This window comes from Cherax quadricarinatus, unplaced genomic scaffold (genome assembly GCF_038502225.1).
Source record: "Cherax quadricarinatus isolate ZL_2023a unplaced genomic scaffold, ASM3850222v1 Contig410, whole genome shotgun sequence".
Taxonomy (NCBI): Eukaryota; Metazoa; Arthropoda; class Malacostraca; order Decapoda; family Parastacidae; genus Cherax; species Cherax quadricarinatus.
Window position 1 is genome coordinate 83234 of NW_027195436.1, and position 26119 is coordinate 109352.

The 26119-nt window shown below is 40.7% G+C and overlaps 2 protein-coding genes across 4 annotated transcripts in view; one reads left to right on the forward strand and one right to left on the reverse strand.

The window, feature by feature from the left end:
* LOC138851358 (tRNA:m(4)X modification enzyme TRM13 homolog) overlaps positions 1 to 10737 on the forward strand; it is a 71103-nt gene extending 60366 nt beyond the window's left edge. Inside the window, exon 5 of the mRNA XM_070080406.1 lies at positions 10485 to 10737. Within this exon, the coding sequence (XP_069936507.1) occupies positions 10485 to 10674 (190 nt within the window). The 3' untranslated portion in view covers positions 10675 to 10737. The remainder of the gene's footprint in view (positions 1 to 10484) is intronic.
* A 962-nt stretch (positions 10738 to 11699) lies between these two features.
* On the reverse strand, positions 11700 to 25841 carry LOC138850906 (dolichol-phosphate mannosyltransferase subunit 3-like). 3 transcript variants are annotated; one of them, XM_070080403.1, is made up of 3 exons: positions 25758 to 25841; positions 17604 to 17684; positions 11700 to 12694 (listed from the first exon to the last, which is right to left on the reverse strand). In XM_070080403.1, the coding sequence occupies exons 2-3, from the start codon at positions 17676 to 17678 to the stop codon at positions 12488 to 12490; spliced, it is 282 nt and encodes a 93-aa protein (XP_069936504.1). In that variant the 5' UTR covers positions 17679 to 17684; positions 25758 to 25841; the 3' UTR covers positions 11700 to 12487. The 3 variants fall into 3 exon arrangements, with proteins under 3 accessions (XP_069936504.1, XP_069936506.1, XP_069936505.1); XM_070080405.1 differs by having other exon boundaries at positions 25738 to 25758; XM_070080404.1 differs by lacking the exon at positions 25758 to 25841 and adding an exon at positions 25698 to 25743.
* Between the last annotated feature and the right edge of the window lie 278 nt (positions 25842 to 26119).

A 26119-nucleotide genomic window follows, 5' to 3' on the forward strand; every position in this document is an offset into this window, starting at 1 on the left:
TACATTTATTAAACAAAAGTACCACTCTTCCCCTGCTTTTAACATTTCTGTCATGATCCCATCAGTTCCAGCTGCTTTACCCCCTTTCATTTTACGTAATGCCTCGCGTACCTCCCCCACACTTACATTCTGCTCTTCTTCACTCCTAAAAGATGGTATACCTCCCTGACCAGTGCATGAAATTACTGCCTCTGTTTCTTCCTTAACATTTAAAAGTTCCTCAAAATATTCTCGCCATCTACCTAATACCTCCATCTCCCCATCTACTAACTCCCCTACTCTGTTTTTAACTGACAAATCCATACTTTCCCTTGGCTTTCTTAACTTGTTTAACTCACTCCAAAATTTTTTCTTATTTTCATTAAAATTTCTTGACAGTGCCTCTCCCACTCTATCATCTGCTCTCCTTTTGCACTCTCTCACCACTCTCTTTACCTTTCTTTTACTCTCCATATACTCTGCTCTTCTTATAACACTTCTGCTTTGTAAAAACCTCTCATAAGCTACCTTTTTCTCTCTTATCACATCCTTTACTTCATCATTCCACCAATCACTCCTCTTTCCTCCTGCCCCCACCCTCCTATAACCACAAACTTCTTCCCCACATTCTAATACTGCATTTTTAAAACTATTCCAACCCTCTTCAACCCCCCCACTACTCATCTTTGCACTAGCCCACCTTTCTGCCAATAGTCGCTTATATGTGCCAAAAAGAATGATACAATGTGCATATGTACAGCATAGAGGCATCAACCACTGTAGCTGTTATTAAATATAAAATTTGTCTTGGATAAGAGCAGTAATATCCAAGAAATGCATTAGAGTGAAATGGAAAAGTATTTCATGTAGACAGATGTAGGAGTTGACAGTTACTTTTTGCTGATGCTTTTGGGAGATTCTAAGAAGTTGCAAAGGTTAGTGGACAAGTTTGGGAGGGTGTGTAAAGGAAGAAAGTTGAAAGTGAACATAGGTAAGAGTCAGGTGATGAAGGTATTAAACGAGTTAGGAAAAAAAAATTGGATATCACATTGGAGGGAGGGAGTATGGAAGAAGTGAATGTGTTCAGATATTTTGGTGCAGATTTGTCAGCAGTTGAGTTTATGAAGGATGAGGTTAGCCATAGAATTAAAGAAGGAAAAAAGTGGTGGATTGAGGTATCTGTGGAGACAAAAAAAACGTTATCCATTGAGGCAAAGAAGGGAATGTACAAGAGTATAGTGGTACCAACACTTATATGGGGAAGCTTGGGTTGTAAATGCTGCAGCAAGGAGGAGGCTGGAGGCAGTGGAGATGTCATGTCTAAGGGCAATGTGTGGTGTAAATATTATGCAGAGAATTCATTGTGTGAAAATGAGGAGGAGGTGTGGAGTTACTAAAGTGTTATTCAGAGGGCTGAAGTGGGGTTGTTGAAGTGGTTGGTCATTTAGAGAGGATGGAGCAAAATAGGATGCCTTGGAGGGTGTATAAATCTGTAGTGGAGGGGTCATCCTAGGGAAGGATGGAGGGAGGTGGGGTAAAAGGTGTTTTGTGTGCAAGGGGCTTGGACATGCAGTGGGCATGTGTGAGCATATTAGACAGGAGTGAATGGAGACAAATGGCATTTGGGACCTGATGAGTTGTTGGAGTGTAAGCAGGATAATATCTTGTGAAGGGATTCAGGGAAACCAGTTAGCTGGAGGTGGGAAGTACAGTGCCTGCACTTTAAAGGAGGGGTTTGGGATATTGACTGTTTGGACTGACATCTAAACTGTCATATCTGGGCACCTCTGCAAAGACAGTGATTACGTGTGAATGATGGTGAAAGCGTTTCTTTTTTTTTTAGTCACCCTGCCTCGGTGGGAGACAGCCAGCGTGTTAAAAAAAAAAAAAGGTGACCAGTACCAGGAAAGAATGCATGTTGATGGAATGCTGATACAGGAAAAAGCTCTGAGTCTCTGAGGAGTTGAAGGAATGATTAGACGATAATAGTGCTAGTTATTTACCATTTAATGCCACCTGTGGTTGGTTCTGTAGGTTTAGAGAGAGTAAAGTTGCATAATGCTAAAAGTGCATAGTGAAGCCACTATTGGCAATATAAAAGTAGCAGAGGCATTTTTAAAAGTGTTTACTGGCTTCATCCTTTCTTCAGAGTGCAGGCAATGTACTTCCCACCTCCAGGACTCAAGTCCAGTTAACCAGTTTTCCTGAATCCCTTCAGAAATGTTACTTTGCTTACATTCCAACAGCATGAGAAGTCATAACCATTTGCTTCCATTGACACACACACACACGAACACACACACACGAAAACAGCAGAGGTATGATAAAGCTCACGGTTCAGGGAGAGTGACTTAGTAGCGACCAGTGAAGAGGCGGGGCCAGGAGCTTGGACTCGACACCTGCAGCCTCAACTAGGTGAGTACAATTAGGTGAGTATACACACACACACACACACACACACACACACGCACACGCACACACACACACACACACACACACACACACACACACACACACACACACACACACACACACACACACACACACACGCGCACACACACACACACACACACACACACACACACACACACACACACACACACACACACACACACACACACACACACACACACAAGACACTGTACACCGTGTACGTCAAGCCCATACTGGAGTATGCAGCAACTGTTTGGAACCCGCACTTGATCAAGCACGTCAAGAAATTAGAGAAAGTGCAAAGGTTTGCGACAAGGTTAGTTCCAGAGCTAAGGGGAATGTCCTATGAAGAAAGGTTAAGGGAAATCGGCCTGACGACACTGGAGGACAGGAGGGTCAGGGGAGACATGATAATGACATATAAAATACTGTGCGGAATAGACAAGGTGGACAAAGACAGGATGTTCCAGGGAGGGGACACAGAAACAAGAGGTCACAATTGGAAGTTGAAGACACAGATAAGTCAGAGAGATATTAGGAAGTATTTCTACAGTCATAGAGTTGTTAGACAGTGGAATAGCCTAGAAAATGACGTAGTGGAGGCAGGAACCATACACAGTTTTAAGACGAGGTTTGATAAAGCTCATGGAGCAGGGAGAGAGAAGACCTAGTAGCAACCAGTGAAGAGGCAGGGCCAGGAGCTATGACTTGACCCCTGCAACCACAAATAGGTGAGTACATACATATACAGTGGACCCCCACATACCGGACGCATTGCATAACGTACAATCCGCATACCGGACGCTTTGATCGCTAAAATTTTGCCTCGCATACCGCCCAAAAACCCGCTCACCGCCCTTCGTCCGAGACGCGTCCAGTGTGCGGCCTGAGCCAGCCTCATATGTTCCGCCGGTGGCATTGTTTACCAGCCAGCCTCCGCGGTAACATCCAAGCATACAATCGGAATATTTCGTATTATTACAGTGTTTTCGGTGCTTTATCTGGAAAATAAGTGACCATGGGCCCCAAGAAAGCTTCTAGTTCCAACCCTACAGCAATAAGGGTTAGAATTCCAATAGAGATGAAGAAAGAGATCATTGATAAGTATGAAAGTGGAGTGCGTATCGCCGACCTGGTCAGGTTGTACAAGAAACCCAAATCAACCATCTCTACTATTGTGGGCAACAGAAAGGCAATCAAGGAAGCTGTTCTTGCCAAAGGTTTAACTGTGTTTTCGAAACAGAGATCGCAAGTGATGGAAGATGTTGAGAGACTCTTATTGGTGTGGATAAATGAAAAACAGCTAGCAGGAGATAGCGTTTCTCAAGCGATCATAAGCGAAAAGGCTAGGAAGTTGCATGAGGATTTAATTAAAAAAATGCCTGCAACTAGTGATGATGTGAGTGAATTTAAGGCCAGCAAAGGTTGGTTTGAGAGATTTAAGAAGCGTAGTGGCATACATAGTGTGATAAGGCATGGTGAGGCTGCCAGTTCGGACCACAAAGCGGCTGAAAAATATGTGCAGGAATTCAAGGAGTGCATAGACAGTGAAGGACTGAAACCTGAACAAGTGTTTAATTGTGATGAAACAGGCCTGTTTTGGAAGAAAATGCCAAGCAGGACCTACATTACTCAGGAGGAAAAGGCACTCCCAGGACATAAGCCTATGAAAGACAGGCTTACTTTGTTGATGTGTTCCAATGCTACTGGTGATTGCAAAGTGAAGCCTTTATTAGTGTATCACTCTGAAACTCCCAGACCGTTCAGGCAAAAGAATGTCCTCAAGGAAAATTTGTGTGTGCTGTGGAGGGCAAACAGTAAGGCATGGGTCACTAGGGACTTTTTCTATGACTGGTTACACCATGCATTTGCCCCCAATGTGAAAGATTACCTAACTGAAAAGAAATTAGAACTTAAGTGCCTCCTGGTGTTAGACAATGCCCCTGGTCATCCTACAGACGTGGCAGAGCGACTTTATGGGGACATGAAATTCATTAAGGTGAAGTTTTTGCCTCCTAATACCACTCCTCTCCTGCAGCCCATGGACCAGCAGGTTATTGCAAACTTCAAAAAACTGTACACAAAAGCTCTGTTTGAAAGGTGCTTTGTAGTGACCTCAGAAACTCAACTGACTCGAAGAGACTTTTGGAGAGATCACTTTAATATCCTCAATTGTATAAACCTTATAGGTAAGGCTTGGGAGGGAGTGACTAAGAAGACCTTGAACTCTGCTTGGAAGAAACTGTGGCCAGAATGTGTAGACAAAAGGGATTTTGAAGGGTTTGAGGCTAACCCTGAGAGGAGTATGCCAGTTGAGGAATCAATTGTGGCATTGGGGAAGTCCTTGGGGTTGGAGGTTAGTGGGGATGATGTGGAAGAGTTGGTGGAGGAGGACAATGAAGAACTAACCACTGATGAGCTGATAGATCAACTTCAACAGCAAGAAGCCAGACCTGAGGAAACTGGTTCAAAGGAGGGGAGAGAGAAATTGAAGAAATTGCCTACTACAAAGATTAAGGAAATCTGCAATGTGGCTGAAAGTGCAAACCTTTATGGATGAAAATCACCCTCACACAGCTATTGCAAGCCGTGCTGGTGACTATTACACTGACAATGTTGTGAAACACTTTAGGGAAGTCATAAAGGAACGAGAGGTACATGCCACTATGGACAGATATGTTGTGCGAAAGAAGTCCAGTGACTCTGAAGCTGGTCCTAGTGGCATTAAAAGAAGAAGGGAAGTAACCCCAGAAAAGGACTCGACACCTCAAGTCTTAATGGAAGGGGATTCCCCTTCTAAACACTAACACTCTCTCTCCCCTCCTCCCATCCCATCAATCATCACCAGATCTTCAATAAAAGTAAGTGTCATGTAATTGTGCCTGCCTTTTTCAGTTTGTGTGTATTAAAATTAACATTTCATGTGGTAAATTTTTTTTTTTTCATACTTTTGGGTGTCTTGCACGGATTAATTTGATTTCCATTATTTCTTATGGGGAAAATTCATTCGCATACCGAACATTTCGCATAACAGCCAGCCCTCTTGCACGGATTAAGGTCGCTATGCGGGGGTCCACTGTACATTCATTCATTCATTCATTCATTCTGGAAGTCCAAACACTTCACACACAAAACCTCCTTTACCCCTTCCCAACCTTCCTGGAGGGAATTCTAGGGGGCCAATGCCCCCACAGCCCAGTCCTTGACCATGCCTCCCAGTGGATGAGGGCATGATCAACCAGGCTGTTACTGCTGGCTGCATGTAGTCCAATATACAAACCACAGCCCAGCTGGTCCTAGAATGATCCCTACCCCACCTCTTGTCACTACAGATTTACACACCCTCCAAGTCATGTCATTCTATTTTGTTCCATCCTCTCTAAATCTCCAAACTACCTCAACAACCCCTCCTCAACCCTCTGGATAATACTTTTAGAAGCCCTGCACGTTCTCCTAATCTCCAAGTTACAGATTCTTTGCATTATATTCACACTGCATATTGCAGGTAGTAGGTTGGTAGACAGCAACCACCCAAGGAAGTACTACCGTCCTGCCAGATGACTGTGAAACAGAAACCTGTAACTGTTTTGCATGATGGTAGGATTGCTGGTTTCTTTTTCTGTCTCATAAACACGCTAGATAACAGGGATATCTTGCTACTCCTACTTACACTTTGGTCACACTTCACAGACACGCACATGCATATATATATATATACATCTAGGTTTTTCTCCTTTTTCTAAATAGCTCTTGTTCTTCTTTATTTCTTCTGTTGTCCATGGGGAAGTGGAAAAGAATCTTTCCTCCGTAAGCCATGCGTGTCGTATGAGGCGACTAAAATGCCGGGAGCAATGGGCTAGTAACCCCTTCTCCTGTAGACATTTACTAAAAAAGAGAAGAAGAAAAACTTTATAAAACTGAGATGCTTAAATGTGCGTGGATGTAGTGCGGATGACAAGAAACAGATGATTGCTGATGTTATGAATGAAAAGAAGTTGGATGTCCTGGCCCTAAGCGAAACAAAGCTGAAGGGGGTAGGGGAGTTTCAGTGGGGGGAAATAAATGGGATTAAATCTGGAGTATCTGAGAGAGTTAGAGCAAAGGAAGGGGTAGCAGTAATGTTGAATGATCAGTTATGGAAGGAGAAAAGAGAATATGAATATGTAAATTCAAGAATTATGTGGATTAAAGTAAAGGTTGGATGCGAGAAGTGGGTTATAATAAGCATGTATGCACCTGGAGAAGAGAGGAATGCAGAGGAGAGAGAGAGATTTTGGGAGATGTTAAGTGAATGTATAGGAGCCTTTGAACCAAGTGAGAGAGTGATTGTGGTAGGGGACATGAATGCTAAAGTAGGAGAAACTTTTAGAGAGGGTGTGGTAGGTAAGTTTGGGGTGCCAGGTGTAAATGATAATGGGAGCCCTTTGATTGAACTTTGTATAGAAAGGGGTTTAGTTATAGGTAATACATATTTTAAGAAAAAGAGGATAAATAAGTATACAAGATATGATGTAGGGCAAAATGACAGTAGTTTGTTGGATTATGTATTGGTAGATAAAAGACTGTTGAGTAGACTTCAGGATGTACATGTTTATAGAGGGGCCACAGATATATCAGATCACTTTCTAGTTGTAGCTACACTGAGAGTAAAAGGTAGATGGGATACAAGGAGAATAGAAGCATCAGGGAAGAGAGAGGTGAAGGTTTATAAACTAAAAGAGGAGGCAGTTAGGGTAAGATATAAACAGCTATTGGAGGATAGATGGGCTAATGAGAGCATAGGCAATAGGGTCGAAGAGGTATGGGGTAGGTTTAAAAATGTAGTGTTAGAGTGTTCAGCAGAAGTTTGTGGTTACAGGAAAGTGGGTGCGGGAGAGAAGAGGAGCGATTGGTGGAATGATGATGTAAAGAGAGTAGTAAGGGAGAAAAAGTTAGCATATGAGAAGTTTTTACAAAGTAGAAGTGATGCAAGGAGGGAAGAGTATATGGAGAAAAAGAGAGAGTGGTGAAGCAATGTAAAAAGAGAGCAAATGAGAGAGTGGGTGAGATGTTATCAGCAAATTTTGTTGAAAATAAGAAAAAGTTTTGGAGTGAGATTAACAAGTTAAGAAAGCCTAGAGAACAAATGGATTTGTCAGTTAAAAATAGAAGAGGCGAGTTATTAAATGGAGAGTTAGAGGTATTGGGAAGATGGAGGGAATATTTTGAGGAATTGTTAAATGTTGATGAAGATAGGGAAGCTGTGATTTCGTGTATAGGACAAGGAGGAATAACATCTTGTAGGAGTGAGGAAGAGCCAGTTGTGAGTGTGGGGGAAGTTCGTGAGGCAGTAGGTAAAATGAAAGGGGGTAAGGCAGCTGGGATTGATGGGATAAAGATAGAAATGTTAAAAGCAGGTGGGGATATAGTTTTGGAGTGGTTGGTGCAATTATTTAATAAATGTATGGAAGAGGATAAGGTACCTAGGGATTGGCAGAGAGCATGCATAGTTCCTTTGTATAAAGGCAAAGGGGATAAAAGAGAGTGCAAAAATTATAGGGGGATAAGTCTGCTGAGTATACCTGGTAAAGTGTATGGTAGAGTTATTATTGAAAGAATTAAGAGTAAGACGGAGAATAGGATAGCAGATGAAAAAGGAGGCTTTAGGAAAGGTAGGGGGTGTGTGGACCAGGTGTTTACAGTGAAACATATAAGTGAACAGTATTTAGATAAGGCTAAAGAGGTCTTTTTTGGGATTTATGGATTTGGAAAAGGCGTATGACAGGGTGGATAGGGGGGGCAATGTGGCAGATGTTGCAAGTGTATGGTGTAGGAGGTAGGTTACTGAAAGCAGTGAAGAGTTTTTACGAGGATAGTGAGGCTCAAGTTAGAGTATGTAGGAAAGAGGGAAATTATTTCCCAGTAAAAGTAGGCCTTAGACAAGGATGTGTGATGTCACCGTGGTTGTTTAATATATTTATAGATAGGGTTGTAAGAGAAGTAAATGCGAGGGTCTTGCAAGAGGCGTGGAGTTAACAGATAAAGAATCACACACAAAGTGGGAGTTGTCACAGCTGCTCTTTGCTGATGACACTGTGCTCTTGGAAGATTCTGAAGAGAAGTTGCAGAGATTGGTGGATGAATTTGGTAGGGTGTGCAAAAGAAGAAAATTAAAGGTGAATACAGGAAAGAGTAAGGTTATGAGGATAACAAAAAGATTAGGTGATGAAAGATTGAATATCAGATTGGAGGGAGAGAGTATGGAGGAGGTGAACGTATTCAGATATTTGGGAGTGGACGTGTCAGCGGATGGGTCTATGAAAGATGAGGTGAATCATAGAATTGATGAGGGGAAAGAGTGAGTGGTGCACTTAGGAGTCTGTGGAGACAAAGAACTTTGTCCTTGTAGGCAAAGAGGGGAATGTATGAGAGTATAGTTTTACCAACGCTCTTATATGGGTGCGAAGCATGGGTGATGAATGTTGCAGCGAGAAGAAGGCTGGAGGCAGTGGAGATGTCATGTCTGAGGGCAATGTGTGGTGTGAATATAATGCAGAGAATTCGTAGTTTGGAAGTTAGGAGGAGGTGCGGGATTACCAAAACTGTTGTCCAGAGGGCTGAGGAAGGGTTGTTGAGGTGGTTCGGACATGTAGAGAGAATGGAGCGAAACAGAATGACTTCAAGAGTGTATCAGTCTGTAGTGGAAGGAAGGCGGGGTAGGGGTCGGCCTAGGAAAGGTTGGAGGGAGGGGGTAAAGGAGGTTTTGTGTGCGAGGGGCTTGGACTTCCAGCAGGCATGCGTGAGCGTGTTTGATAGGAGTGAATGGAGACAAATGGTTTTTAATACTTGACGTACTGTTGGAGTGTGAGCAAAGTAACATTTATGAAGGGGTTCAGGGAAACCGGCAGGCCGGACTTGAGTCCTGGAGATGGGAAGTACAGTGCCTGCACTCTGAAGGAGGGGTGTTAATGTTGCAGTTTAAAAACTGTAGTGTAAAGCACCCTTCTGGCAAGACAGTGATGGAGTGAATGATGGTGAAAGTTTTTCTTTTTCGGGCCACCCTGCCTTGGTGGGAATCGGCCAGTGTGATAAAAAAAAAAAAATGATACACTGTACATATCTAAAAAGAAAAGAATGGCAAGAGTTGCAGCAGCAGACACTCCAGCTTTGCTCTTGGTTAGAGTTAGTTCTGCTGGGGAGTTAAAGCAAAAAACAGAGCATTGAAAAGCTTCTCTGCCTGCTGCTACTGCTTGGGTAACCAAGGAATGTTTCAAACAGTGATGTTAAGATCATTTTGTGAAAGATGTTAGACTACTGTTTTTTCAAAGGGTTACCCTTAAACATTGTATTTATGATTGATAATGCCCCAGAACATTCATTGTATCTATATTATAACTAAGCTATCACATCTCTCTCTGATTCTTATGCCACTATCACTACTCCCTTCTTGCCACCTCTGCCACTGTTACACTCATTATTCTACTACTTCTTCCACTACCTTTAGCACTACTGCTACTACTACAATTATACTTCCACCTCCTCTTTTGTTGTTCTACTGGCCCCTGCCCCCTGCATCCCCCCCCTCTTGAGTATATGTATATACTGGATCCTTCTCCTTCGCACTTTTATGTGACTTGTTAATGCCAAGTTGGACCAAAATATCATCACAAATTTCATTCACCTATGTACAGGTTATTTCTGTATCTACATTATTAACAGGGCACCTGTGCAAGGCTGATATGCAGTTTTTAAGATACAGTATTGAGAGTTAATGAAGTGATAATTATTATTATTATAATTGAAGGGGAAGCGTTAAACCCATAAGATTATACAGCGCCTGAGGGGGTATGTGGAAGGTATTCAGGTTTAATTCAGGGAACTGGAGAACAGACCCAATTCCCTAGATCAAGAGCCCCTCACCAGCATTAAGGAACCTTCATTGAGGGGAATGAAGTGATGAGAGTTACTAATTTCTTAGGCAAAATTACAGTACAATGCTATACTTTAAGGACTGTCTACATATTACAATGTATTGTACATGTATATCTAAACCATCTCTCTCCTGTGTCTTAATTAAACTTTTCTCTTTTCAGCCGATACACAAGGCTAAACTTATCAGCCCACTATCGAGAGGAAGTGGGAAGAAAGGCAAAGCAGTTGTTAGATTATGGTCGGGTAAAGTATTTACAGCAGCAGGGATTCCAGTGTCGTCTTGTACAATATGTGTCCAAGGAAAAAACGCTAGAAAATATTGCCCTTGTTGCCAACTTTATTGGAAGTTAGCATAGTTATTTGTATGATGCATCAATAAAATCATATACCTATATACAGTTTTTTCAGTGATTTCAGCATGTTCATAACAGTTTATATTTTAGTGAAATATACATAATATAACCATTCAGGTAATAGTCCAAGATTATTTAATATTTCACAGGCCTAAAGTACTATTAGGGTTATTTGTCATTCTTCATCTTTGAAACAGCGATTAAATTTAGCCAGTCAATGACTTTATATTATGCTTTTTGACAAACTTTACTATTAAGCTGCAAATATACATTATTTTATAATGCCATAGTTGTTGAATACAAATTTTAACCAAAATTCAAAGTACTCAGACATTCCTGATGTATACATGTTCTTGTCTAGCTGTTGGTAATTTGAGTCCATCACAATAAGAGGAGAGAGGATTGAGTCTCAAGAATTACTTTGATGAATGGCCTTCACTGATGTGTTTTCCTAACCACCCTAGAGGTAAGATATTCCATGCTGCAAGGAAAAGGTAAGATGATGATGGGTTATGGAAGGAAGTGGTGTTGAGCGAAGAACACGAGAAAGGGACTGGGTCGCAGACGATTTAGCAAAGCAAGTGTCAGTTAAGGAATCACAGTGGGAATGTCAAAGAAATGAATGGACAAAGCATGTCAAGTCATCAAAGGTTACCGAGATAATGACTAAGGGCCTGTTTTTGACACACAGGTTTACAGAGAAAAAATATAATAGCAAAACAAGAGTTGCTCTGATAAGGCAAAATCAGGTATTATATTCATGGAAAACACATGACTCCATGGGAAAATGAAGAAGGATCCTCTGTAAACCACGTGTCGTAAGAAGTGACTAAAATGCCAGGAGCAAGGGGCTAGTAACCCATTTTCTTGTATAAATTACTAAATGTACAAAGAAGAAACTACCATCCTTTTTCAGATCAACTTCTTGGTGGGAGACAGCTGCTGTGTTAAAAAAAATATTCTATATAAAGTCAGAGAGCAAACAAAGCAAATATTGTAAGGCAGTGAAAAATGCTTTGAGTAAGTAAGTAAGTAAGTTTATTCAGTTATACACAAATACAGTTACATAGAATTATCATATATAGCATAACATAATCTGTAAGGAGTGAAAACTGAGGCCAACTTTTATGCTGCTTAATTACAGTAGTAGCGCTAAATCAGCAGGTGTCATTATTATTATTATGATCAAAAAGAAGCGCTAAGCCGAGCAGGTGTCATACAGCACCTGGAAACATGGGAGTCATTCAGATATGATCCAAGGGCAGGGCAGGTCCAATTTTTTGGGAGGATCACGAGCCCCTCACTGGTATCAAGGAGCCTCCCATAATATACTGTAGCAATTTATTTTTATATTTATTTCATGGGGAGAAGGGGCAGCTAAATCCATAAATTTCAAAGTATCTTGATCCAAGGAAAAGGAGGGAGGGTTCCAATTCTTTGTATCAAGAGCCCTTCACCAACATCAAGGCACTTCCGTCCTTCCTCTCCCTAAAGAGACTTAATATCGCAGAAAGAAACTTCGTGTGATGCAAGGAAAGATGCTGTTCAAATTACCATTTATTATATAAAAAACATAATATATTGTTCAATAAATAACAGATTTCAAAGACACGAAACTATCACACAACATTAACTCTATTACAACACATCACATTGATGAAGGCATATTTTAATTACCATTGTGAATTCAACACCACTTAACATACTGCATACTGAAGAAAAACAACAGTAAGGTGAAACCACAAAACTTGATTAAAATGCCCTCATATAATAATCTTTTCTTGTATACAAACTAAACTTCATCCCGAACATTAGTCCAACTTTAAACCTTTTTTCGCCAGATCTGCCTTTGCTTCCTTAATCTGTTGTTGTAACTCCTCGGCAGCTTCCTGACAGTCGTTGAAAGTGTAAACTCGGTAAGCAATAACAGCAATGGAAACTAAGCCAAACACTGCTACCAAGAAGACTGGAAATAACAAAATTTCCATGTAGTATTGCTTGGTAAACTCATTCTGGATCTGCAAGAAACATACATAACATTTATTTTTATACATGTACAAACATTTGAATGAAACATGCACACTCAACAAGTAATAACTTTAGGAGTGTCAAATATAAACAACTGCTGAGGAAAATTATCGAAGTAATCCATTACTAGTACAGTAGGGCCCCACTTTACGGCATTTCGTTAATATGGACATTATAAACTATGGCCAAAACTTGTTATACAGCTTCCCCCCCCCCCTCGCTAATACAGTCTCTGTGTGCCACTCTGTTTACATTCCATAATGTCTGGATACTTTCCAAAACTTAGTGTTTTAAAGTTATTGCATATTTTATGTATACAGTACAGTGGAACCTCTACTTGCGAGCGCATCCACATGCAAGTTTTTCCAAATACAAGCAGTCGATGGGTTGATTTTTTTGCTTCCATACGCGAGCAAAACTTCCTTGACGCTGGTGAGGGGCTCTTGCTCTTGATCTAGGGGTTTGTATCTCATTTGTTTGTTGGACTATCTTATTGAAACTTGGGCAATGTATGATGGAAAGATGCTTCTTAACGTAACGAAATCAGAACATAAATAATAGAGTTCACTTCTCAGCAATTAGCCACCCCTTAGCGGTATTTTTGTATGGTTGTATTCTCGTTTTTTTGGTCTCATTTGATAGAATGGAAGATATATTACAGAAATAGATATGATTTTGGTTGCTTTCACGATGAAAAGTACTACCTTGAAATTGAGCTCAACGAGGGAGATATGCTCATTTGCTTAACTATGTCCATTCCAATATGCAGTCATGAATGGGTTGACATTATTTATACAATTATTGCAATAAGGCATAACAGTAAATCTTATATTTTTGTGTGAATAAAAATTACAAATTGTTTATATTGTAATAATAATATGTGTAATAATAATAACATATATAATAATAATGTACTACATAATAATTATAATAATAGACGGCTTCAAAAGGCCATCACTGGATGGCAGTGTTTTTACCACAACAAAGAAGGAGCGGTTATGACCGCCTCCACCTGATACATAATGACATATTTTATTCATTCTAGAGTATATATCAGGTTTCCATGTTATTTATATTGTTTGTTATGTCATATTAGATGAACTGTGATAGATAAATAAGCCATATAGAAATTAAGCCATATAGTGAAATTATGCAAGAAGTATTTTGTCCGGTCTCCAGACAAACTGTCGTCCACCGCCGACACCGCCCATACCACTACATGAATTACATATTTTATTCATTTTAGAGTATATATCATGTTTCTATGTTATTTATATTGTTTATTATGTCATATTAGATCAAGTGAGATAGATAAATAAGCCATAAAGTTTATATTAGCGAAATTATTGAAGTACAGAATTCCACTGGAACGGATTAATTGCATTTCAGTTAATTTAAATGGGAAAAATTGACTCTGCAAACAAGCAAATCCAGTTGTGAGCAAGGTCATGGAATGGATTAAACTTGCAAGTAGAGGTTCCACTGTATAAGAATAAAAAACAACAGTTTTAAAAATATTACAATTATGTATTTAGTAACTCAATAAAAAGTATAATTAGAGATATATTAAGGAAGAAGCTAGGATGACATTGGGAAAAGGTGTTTTTTTTTTAACAGTAGCTTTGAAGCTGCTGGCAGAAAGACTAGAGTTTTCTGGTAATGTTTTCCAGATTTTAGATCCTTTTATGCACATTGAGTTTTTGCAAAGATTAAGCTGGACACAGAGAATATCAGAGATTTTTGTGTTTCATATTATGCCTACAAGTTCTGTTGCAACTACCATGAGTTTCAGGGCAGGAATGGTATTACAATTTATTGTCCTGTTATGTAGTATGCATAGTAATATGAGTAAATTTTTTGTATATTAAGTAAGTTTAGGTCTTTGAAGTGGGGAATTGTACTGTCTGGCAGTAGACTGGATGATCATTCATGCTACCTCCTTTTTTGTGTTTTTATTGGCCTACGGTGATTTGTTGTAGCGGATCCCCAGGTACAAATACCATAGGTGAGGTAGGGATAAATTAGAGAATATTATATGTAAGTAGTGCTGTCTGAGGTACTACATAATAACATATCTTGGATACTTTTTTTGTAATGTGTTGAATGTGGGTGTTGAATTTCAAGTTGCAATCTAGAAACAGACCTAGGAATTTTCCTTTGTTTTGTTTAACAATGGAAGAACCGCTAATCATAACAATTAGTTGGACACTCATTGCTCTGTTCCCAAACATCATGTGGACAGTCTTGTTAATGTTAAGCATTAGTTTATTGGTAATCATCCAGGTTGATATCTTGAAAAGTTCTTCATTAACCCTTTCAGGGTCAAGAGGCCCTCTCCTCAACTCGTTCTCAGGGTCGAAAATTTTTCGGAAAATAAAATTATTTTTTCTTATGAAATGATAGAGAATCTTTTCCCAATCATAATGACACCAAAAGTATGAAATTTGATGGAAACTTACGGAATTATGCTCTCGTGAAGTTAGCGGTCTCGACGATGTTTACGCATCGGCGATTTCCCCCACTTTGAGCCCTATTTTCAGCCAATTTCATTGTACTAGTTGACAAAAATCATATCCATTTCGCTAGAACTCCATTTTTTCTATCCCATGAGTACAAGAAATCACCCATTTACCAATTTCAAGTATCCAATAAAGTGGTCAGAAATTGGCAATTTTGCCAATTTCACACAAATTTCAGAAGATGCCAATTTCCAAATAGGATCCAGAATAAGCTAGACAGACATTCCTGGCACAAAAATAACATTTTCTCTGTTCATTAGTCATGTCCCCAGGTCCCTCTTACATCTCTTTTGCTTTCCACTTTGAATTTTCATTCTCACAAAAAATAGAAGATTTACCGTTATGCAGACTACTGCATTAGTGTAGAAATGGTATAAATAATATCAGTGCACTTGTGAAAGATTATTAGACTCACCAGTTGATGTGTATTGGACGCGTGGCATGACTTGTTTACTTTTGAAATTTGGTAAAAATCGAACATTTCTGCTACTTTGAGCTCAATATCAACGTACTTTTCATTATGAAACCAATCAAAATCATCTCAATTTCTGTAATATGTCTTCCATTCTATAAAATGAGACCAGGAGAACTAGAATACAACTATAAATACTATACGAAAATACACTGCAAAGTCGCTGTTTTAAACCAAAAACACATAGTTTTTTTTTTTCTCATTATGCACTGTGTGCTGCAGGATTTTTTTATGCTGTGCACACTGACCACATAGACCCATTCTTTCATATGTAGACCTACCAGCTTCCTCTCACTAGATTTGAAGGCGCTAGAATTTAGGCGTTCTAGTACGTCATTAACCCTGGTGCGTAAGCCATACTAGTACGTCAGAAACCCTGAAAGGGTTAATAGTTTTGAGGGCATTCAGATTAGGGTGGGAGATTACAAAAGTTGTGTCATCCACAAAGAGAACCGTGAGTTGCCGAGATACATTTGAAAGATCATTGATGTATACGAGGAAAAGCAGAGGGTCAAGGACACTGCCCTGTAAGACACCTATGCTGATAGGTCTTGTTCACAAGGTTGTGCCCTTGATAGACATAGGTGTCTGTTGGTAAAGTAGGACTTCATATATGAAAATACATGACCTATGATATCATAATGATCAAGTTTGAAGTGCAAGAAAAGTTTTCCTAAGGTCAATAAAGAAGTTTAATGGATACTCATTATTTTCATGAGCTGTGTAAAGGAATTCTAGCATCTGTATGATTGCATCATTTGTGCTTTTATTTGATCAGAAACCAGTCGCTAGCAGGGGTTGAGTATACTGCGAGATACTAGAAAAGAGTATAATCTCGTGTGCATTAATTTTTTGAAGATTTTGGATAACAATAGTAAGTTAGATACTGGTCTACAGTTATTTACATCAGTTCGGTCTCCACCTGTGTGTTGGGGTAACCCTTGCTATCTTTAGTAATGTTGGGAAAGTGTGGGTTTCTTATGATTTGTTGAACAATATTGCAGTGGTGGATGAAAGAACACGAGCTGCTCTTCTCAACAGTAGTGGTGGTATTTGAGCTAAGTTTCCCGACTTGTTTTTCAATTAATTTATAATCAGGATGACTTCAGTGGGATTAGTTGCACCCCATACCCATCCTGTGGGAGGTAATCAAAATGTTAAGTAGGCACATAATGGGTCCAAGGACTGGGCCACAAAGTCTGATAGTTAACCAAGTTACCATGGTAACAAACTATCAAGAAACTTTTTGTTCAAGTTTCTATTCTCGAGAGGAACCAAAGTTCCCTTCCAAATTCCCACTAATCATTGGGTATTATTCCTTCCCAAGAAACTAGGAAGCAGGATTTAATACAACACAAGCTGTGTTGACCCACGAACCCCCCAACACCTATACCACTATGGTTAATATCCAGAGAGAATAAGGAATGATGGCAATATTCATAATCTAGTAAATATACACAGCTGGCATGGAAGGAAAATTACCCACCATGAAGCCACCAAGGATTTACGTATCACTATTCCATTGCAATTATAGCCATGCAGCAGGTGCCATCTTCAGTGCAAATCAATTACAACTGCACTTTTCAAGCACATATTCACGAAATTACATTTTTAGAGGTTGCACAAACCAAGCGTCTACTGTACTCTTAACACATTACTCGACAGAACTGAAAATAAGTTAATCAATAGTGCGCTTTAAGTACTGCACCAAATACCAGTATCCCTGGTAGTAAAGCAATTAAGTGTGCACCCTCATTTACCTATGGGAATAGTGGTATGGTATGGTCAACAAAAATATCAAGAGGTATGTGATATAAAAACATTGGGGAACCTATCTTAAACATTACTACACAAATTTGTCATTATATACTTCTACCAGAAAAAAAAAATGCTTGACATGTTACATACTGTGTTGGTGACAACTGCTGACCAGGGACCAAGTATAAGCACAGCCCCAGTTAACCATTCCATTAGCTTGGTCATAATGATCTGGAAATTAGGATATATGCATAATTATAATTAAAAAAAAATGTCAAACCAATGGGGGCATTCAAAAATGAATTAAAAAAGGGAGCACACTGCCAAAGAAAGGCAAAGACTATAGAAGCAGGGTACAGAGAAAATGTAGAAAGCAAAACACCACAAGAATGATAAAGCAACTGACCAACACCTGATGGAAAACTTCAGACAGCATCTGTATTACAACTGGTACAGTCATTCCTACAAATTCTCTAGATGTTACATTCCTGACAGTCTAGCCAAACTAGAAACCAGAGGAACAAAAAGTCTAACAAATTTTGTTTCAGAAATCATGTATCTGTAATATGTCTGGATGATAATGACATTCATAAATAACAACCAGAAAAAAAATTGGCATGGGAAATCCAGAGCAAAAAAAATGGATAATTAAATGTTTGCTGATTGCCCATTAATAAAAACATTTCATAATTAAAACATATGATTAAGGAAGCTCATGAAGTTGTAGGAATGACTACTCTAAAATCCCTACCATAAACCACAGAGGCTAAGGCCTGACCAGTACAATCAAAATTCCCTCGCATACGTAAGGCTAAACTAAAGGGCTGCCCATCTTCGCAAAACAAAACAAGAAAAAGATAAGAAATTATAATGCAAAATCACATGGCACGATTTTCATGAAGTTCACTGAAAAAATAATAAAAATTTCTCAATGATACAAGCCATAAAGCACAAAAAAAGTCATCATAAAGTCAGGTGCACAAGTCGCCAAATATCTTGCCTTGGTCCAGCATTCAGTTGATATCTCCTTAATTTACCTGACATATTACACGTCTCCATTGCTTTGTGTGTTGGATACTTTCCTGACCATTGCACATAAAGCAAATACAGTGGACCCCCGCTTTACGATCAGCTCCCAATGCGACCAATTATGTAAGTGTATTTATGTAAGTGCGTTTGTACGTGTATGTTTGGGGGTCTGAAATGGACTAATCTAATTCACAATATTCCTTATGGGAACAAATTCGTTCAGTAATGGCACCTGAATATACTTCTGGAATGAAATAATATCGTAAACCGAGGGTCCACTGTATATAACAAAACACTGGAATTCATTCTGAGACTGTCAGTTCCTGTACATACCTTGATTATCTTTATCAAATAAATACAAACTTTCTACACATGCACCAAACAGTTATCTAAAAAAAAAATAAACTTGACTGAAAAGGTGAAGAAAAAATATAATTCAGAATTCCCTAATGTGTTATGTATTATGTACTGGTAGCCATCCAGAGCAGCAGACACAAGCACAGGTGGAGGTAGAGGATAGTGGAAGTGGAAGATGGCGGTGGAGGTCAAACTGATGTGAGTAGAAGACAGTGCAGGGTTGTCAAGGTCACACTAGTGGAAGGCAGGGTAATGTCTCAAGAAGACAAATGTGAGGAGCTGTCATCAGCAGACAGCAGCAATGGTGCTGTCTCTCACCATGAGATGTTTTATAAACCAATCTTCAACAACCAATATGACTTAGTCACCCTGCAGCCACAATTATAATGGTGAGTAATTGTAATTGTTTTACATGATGGTAGGATTGCTGGTGTCTTTTGTCTGTCTCATAAATATGCAAGATTTCAGGTATGTCTTGCTACTTCTACTTCCACTTAGGTCACACTACACATACATGTACAAGCATATATATACACACACACCCCTCTGGGTATTCTTCTATTTTCTTTCTAGTTCTTGTTCTTGTTTATTTCCTCTCATCTCCATGGGGAAGTGGAACAGAATTCTTCCTCCGTAAGCCATTCGTATTGTAAGAGGCGACTAAAATGCCGGGAGCAAGGGGCTAGTAACCCCTTCTCTCATATAAATTACTAAATTTAAAAGAGAAACTTTCGTTTTTCTTTTTGGGCCACCCTGCCTTGGTGGGATATGGCCGGTGTGTTGAAAGAAAGAAAGAAAGAGTACAATTAGGTGAGTACCTTACCCAACACTCACAGACTCACTCACACCTTACCCAACACTCACTCTCACCCTTCCCAACACTCACTCACACCCTTCCCAACATTCACTCTCACCCTTCCCAACACTCACACCACAAGAGTCAGTCCTAGGGTTGGTGCTGTTTTTTATTATATAAATAAATAAATTATATATAATATATTGCATGCATGCATGCATGCAATAAGATCACAGTAAACAGGTGATTTCAGAATATGCAAAACAACTACTGTACTGTGAAAGAATAGAGAAATCCCAAGCGCTTTCCTGACTACTCACATTATCAAGGAACAATGTTCCTTGACAATGTGAGTAGTCACGAAAGTGCTTGGAATTTCTCTATTCTTTCACAGTGGTTGTTTTGCATATATATACAGTGGAACCTCAAAAATCGAACGTATCACATATCGAACGTTTCGAAAATAGGACCATTTTTTCGGACCGTGTCCCTATTATCGAACGCACCCCTATTTTCGGACCGCCGGGTACGGGACCTGTCTGCCGGCCCGCTCTGTCCGCGTCCCCGCACAGGCGCCGTGAGCAGTCTAGCTTTGTTTATGCTTGAGTGAACACTAACCTGCGCTCTCATTCACGCATTTTACGATTGTTTCATTGTGTTTAGTGCTTGTGGGACTGTGAAATAAGCTGCCATGGGCCCAAAGAAACTTACTAGTGGTACCCCTGTGGTAAAGAAAGTGAGAAACACCATAGATGTAAAGAAGGAAATAATACAGAAGTATGAGAGTGGTGTGAGACTTGTTGAGCTTGCCAGGATGTATGAGAAAAACAAGTCGACCATCGGCTCTATCCTGTCAAAGAAAGAACAAATCAAGGAAGCTGATGTTGCGAAAGGTGTTAATATATGGAGTGGATGAGGTGCCTTCTTCAAAGATTAAGGAGATTTGTGCCAAGTGGAATGATGTCCAAATGTTTGTGCAGAAGTACCACCCTGAGCAAGCTGAAACAAGCCATCTTTGCAACAAGTTCAGTGACAGACCATGTCCCATTTTAGGGAAATGTTAAAGAGGCACCAGAAACAGAGGACTGTGGACAGTTATTTTATGAGACAAGGGTCCAGTGACTCTCAAGCTGGTCCTAGTGGCATTAAAAGACAGAGAAGGGAAGTAACCCCAGAGAGGGCTTTACCTGAAGTCCTCATGGAGGGGGATTCTCCTTCCAAACACTAACCCCAACTCCCTCTCTCCTCCTCCCTATCTTCCAGATGCCATCACCAATCTTCAATAAAGGTAAGTAAAAATGTTATTTTATATGTATTACTATACATAATTAAAAACTATAGTATTTGTTGTATGTAAAACTGTAATTAATCTCTATAAAATGTATTTTTTGTGTGAATATTTTTGGGTTTCTGGAATGGATTAATTTTATTTCTATTATTTCTTATGGGAAATATTGCTTCGAATTTCAGACTTTTCGAATTTAGAACTAGCTCCTGGAATGGATTAAGTTCGATTTTTGAGGTTCCACTGTATGTGTGTGTGTGTACATACATATATATATATATATACATATATATATATATATATACATATATATATATATATATATATATATATATATATATATATATATATATATACAGTGGACCCCCGGTTAACGATTTTAATCCGTGCAAGAGGGCTCATCGTTATGCGAAATAATCGTTATGCGAATGAATTTTCCCCATAAGAAATAATGGAAATCAAATTAATCCGTGCAAGACGCCCAAAAGTATGAAAAAAATTTTTTTTTACCACATGAAATGTTAATTTTAATACACACAAACTGAAAAAGGCATGCACAATTAAATGACACTTACTTTTATTGAAGATCTGGTGATGATTGATGGGATGGGAGGAGGGGAGAGCATTATCTTCTTACTGTTTAGAAGGGGAATCCCCTTCCATTACGACTTGAGGTAGCAAGTCCTTTTCCGGGGTTACTTCCCTTCTTCTTTTAATGCCACTAGGACCAGCTTGAGAGTCACTGGACCTCTGTCGCACAACAAATCTGTCCATAGAGCTCTGTACCTCCCGTTCCTTTACGATTTGTCTAAAATGGGCCACAACATTGTCATTGAAATAGTCAACAGCACGGCTTGCAACAGCTGTGTCAGGGTGATTTTCATCTATAAAGGTTTGCAGTTCAACCCACTGTGCACACATTTCCTTAATCTTTGAAGTAGGCACAATGGATTCCACAACTGGCATAGGCTTCTCAGGGTTAGCCCCAAACCCTTCAAAATCTTTCTTAATTTCCATACTAATTCTCACCCTTTTTACCACAGGGTTGGCACTAGAAGCTTTCTTGGGGCCCATGGTCACTTATTTTCCAGAAACAGCACCGAAAATACTGTAATAATACGAAATATTCCGAGTGTATGCTTGGATGTTACCGCGGAGGCTGGCTGGTAAACAATGGGACGGAGCGGCACATGTGAGGCTGGCTGAGGGCACATTGGACGCGTCTCGGACGAAAATCGGTATGCGGGTTTTTAATCGGTATGCGGGGCAAAAATTTTGCGATAAAAGTAATCGTTATGCGGAAAAATCGCTATGCGATGCCATCGTTATGCGGGGGTCCACTGTATATATATATATATATACAGTGGACCCCCGCTTAACGATCACCTCCAAATGCGACCAATTATGTAAGTGTATTTATGTAAGTGCGTTTGTACGTGTATGTTTGGGGGTCTGAAATGGACTAATCTACTTCACAATATTCCTTATGGGAAAAAATTCGGTCAGTACTGGCACCTGAACATACTACTGGAATGAAAAAAGTTCGTTAACCGGGGGTCCACTGTATATATATATACTTATTAAATAACATTTCGGTCCTGGGACCTTGATCAGGTTTAAAGACAGTATACGTATATATATATAGGCAGAAAGTAAGGTGTGAGTGATGCCTGGCGACCTGAAGAATGCCATATTGGGATGAGGACGAGTAGACGATGAGATCATGTGATTCCTGTGTTGCTGGGTAGGTGGTACTTTGCCAGAGTGAGTATCATGTATGCTAATGTTTTAGAAATTTTGTGGTTTCCAGTGTTACGTTATATTGTGTCGGTGATGGCGATTAGTGAGGCTTCTAGACACCGTCGGCGTCTATGGTCTTGTTTGGTGAGAACGAGTTGTGCCTCATCCCAGTTCATCAGATGCCCCCTCATCCCAGTTCATCAGATGCCCCCTCATCCCAGTTCATCAGATGCCCCATGGAGCCTCTGTCCTAGTGTCTGCTTACGTGTTTTTCTACACCAACTTGTCGGTATTTATTATCAAGGTTTATACCATATATGTATATAAATGATATAATGGAAAGACAGAGGTGTCCCTGTTTGCAGCAGACTATGTGAAGCTAATGCAGAGAATTCAAGTGGATGAGGATCAGGTATAACTACAGAGGAATGTGGACAGGCTGTTAGTCTGGTCCAGCGAATGGCTCCTGGAGTTTAACCACACCAAGTACAAAGTCATGAAGATTGGAGAAGGTCACAGAAGACTGCAGATGGAGCACATGCTCAGGGGTCAAAGACTGGAAACCTCACTTAAGGAAAAGGATCTCGAGGTGAACATCATACCGAGCACATCTCCTGAGGTGCACATCAACAAAATAACTACTGCAGCATATGGGCGCCTGGCAAACCTAAGAATAGCGTTTTGACATCTAAGTAAGGAGTCATGTGCGACACTGGACAGTGTATGTCAGGCTCATATTAGAGTATGCAGCACCAGCATGGAACCCACACCCGGTCAAACACATCAAGAAATTAGAGGAAGTGCAAAAGTTCACAAGACAGGGGCGTTGATCCCCGGAACTCTCTCCAGGTAAACTCCAGGTATGAGGTGTTGAGGGAAATCCACCTGACAACACTGGAGGAGAGGAGTGATGGGGGAAGGGGGTCACATAACGGCAATGGACAAGGTGGATGGGGACAGGATGTTTCATGGGACGGAGCAACATAGGGTCACAGTTGGAAGTTGAAGACTCTGATGAGTTCCAGGGATGTTAGGAAGTATTTCTTCAGTCATAGAGTTGTCAGGAAGTGGAATAGTCTGGAGAGTGATATAGTAGAAGCAGGATCCATACAGAGCTTTAAGAAGAGATATGATATAGCTCATGGAGGAGGGAGAGTGACCTGGTAGTGACCAGTGAAGAGACAGGGCCAGGAGCTGTGAATCAACCCCTGCAACCACAAATTGGCAAGTACATATAACACTCACTCACCTTCCTCACCACCAACACACCCCTCAACAGTCCTCAACACCAGCACTCGCCCTCACAACAACACTCACCCTCCAACAACACTCATTCACCCTCCAACAACACTCATTCACCCTCCAACAACACTCATTCACCCTCCAACAACATTCACCCTCCAACAACAACACTCACTCTCCAACAGCAACACTCACTCTCCAACAACACTCACCCTCCAACAACATTCACCCTCCAACAACACTCACTCACCCTCCAACAACACTCACCCTCCAACAACATTCACCCTCCAACAACAACACTCACCCTCCAACAACTCACCCTCCAACAACATTCACCCTCCAACAACATTCACCCTCCAACAGCAACACTCACCCTCCAACAACAACATTCACCCTCTAACAGCAACACTCACCCTCCAACAACAACATTCACCCTCCAACAACAACACTCACCCTCCAACATTCACCCTCCAACAACACTCACCTTCCAACAACACTCACCCTCCAACAACATTCACCCTCCAACAACATTCACCCTCCAACAACACTCACCCTCCAACAACACTCACTCACCCTTCAGCAACAACACTCACCCTCCAGCAACAACACTCACCCTCCAACAACACTCGCCCTCCAACAACATTCACCCTCCAACAACACTCACCCTCCAGCAACAACACTCACCCTCCAACAACACTCACTCACCCTCCAGCAACAACACTCACCCTCCAACAACACACTCACCCTCCAACAACATTCACCCTCCAACAACACTCACTCACCCTCCAGCAACAACACTCACTCACCCTCCAGCAACAACACTCACTCACCCTCCAGCAATAACACACCCTCCAACAACATTCACCCTCCAACAACAACATTCACCCTCCAACAACAACATTCACCCTCCAACAGCAACACTCACCCTCCAACAGCAACACTCACCCTCCAACAGCAACACTCACCCTCCAACAACAACACTCACCCTCCAACAACATTCACCCTCCAACAACACTCACTCACCCTCCAACAACAACACTCACCCTCCAACAACATTCACCCTCCAACAACAACACTCACCCTCCAACAACAACATTCACCCTCCAACAGCAACACTCACCCTCCAACAGCAACACTCACCCTCCAACAGCAACACTCACCCTCCAACAACACTCACTCACCCTCCAGCAACAACTCTCACCCTCCAACAACAACACTCACCCTCCAGCAACAACTCTCACCCTCCAACAACAACACTCACCCTCCAACAACAACATTCGCCCTCCAACAGCAACACTCACCCTCCAACAACAACACTCACCCTCCAACAACAACACTCACCCTCCAACAACAACATTCGCCCTCCAACAACATTCACCCTCCAACAGCAACACTCACCCTCCAACAACAACATTCACCCTCCAACAGCACCACTCACCCTCCAACAACAACACTCACCCTCCAACAACAACACTCACCCTCCAACAACAACATTCACCCTCCAACAACACTCAACCTCCAACAACACTCAACCTCCAGTAACAACACTCACCCTCCAGCAACAACACTCACCCTCCAACATTCACCCTCCAACAACACTCACCCTCCAACAACTTTTGGGTTATCCTAGGTTCTCTACACATATGCTGCTATGTATGATAATTCTATGTAACTGTATTTGTGTATACCTGAATAAATTTACTTACTTACCCTCCAACAACATTCACCCTCCAACATTCACCTTCCAACAACACTCACCCTCCAACAACATTCACCCTCCAACAACAACACTCACCCTCCAACAACACCACTCACCCTCCAACAACACCACTCACCCTCCAACAACACCACTCACCCTCCAACACCACCACTCGAAGTGACACGTCTGCAGTAGTAGTTTTACCGGCAGGTACTGCCATCTATTGGCTTCTCAGCACATCTCAGTAACTCTAGAAAATGGTACCAGTAATATGGATGGTTAACTCAACTAGAAGACTCTTCCGATTATAATTAATAATAATAATAATAATCTTTATTTACTACAAGTACATGTACATGGTATACAGTCGTAGCTGACAACAATGACATACTACTACATAGAAAGCCACTTGTTATGCTGAGCATCTCGGGCAAATTAGGTCAGTGTCCCAGGATGCGACCCACACCAGTCGACTAACACTCAGGTACCCATTTTACTGATGGGGAACATAGACAACA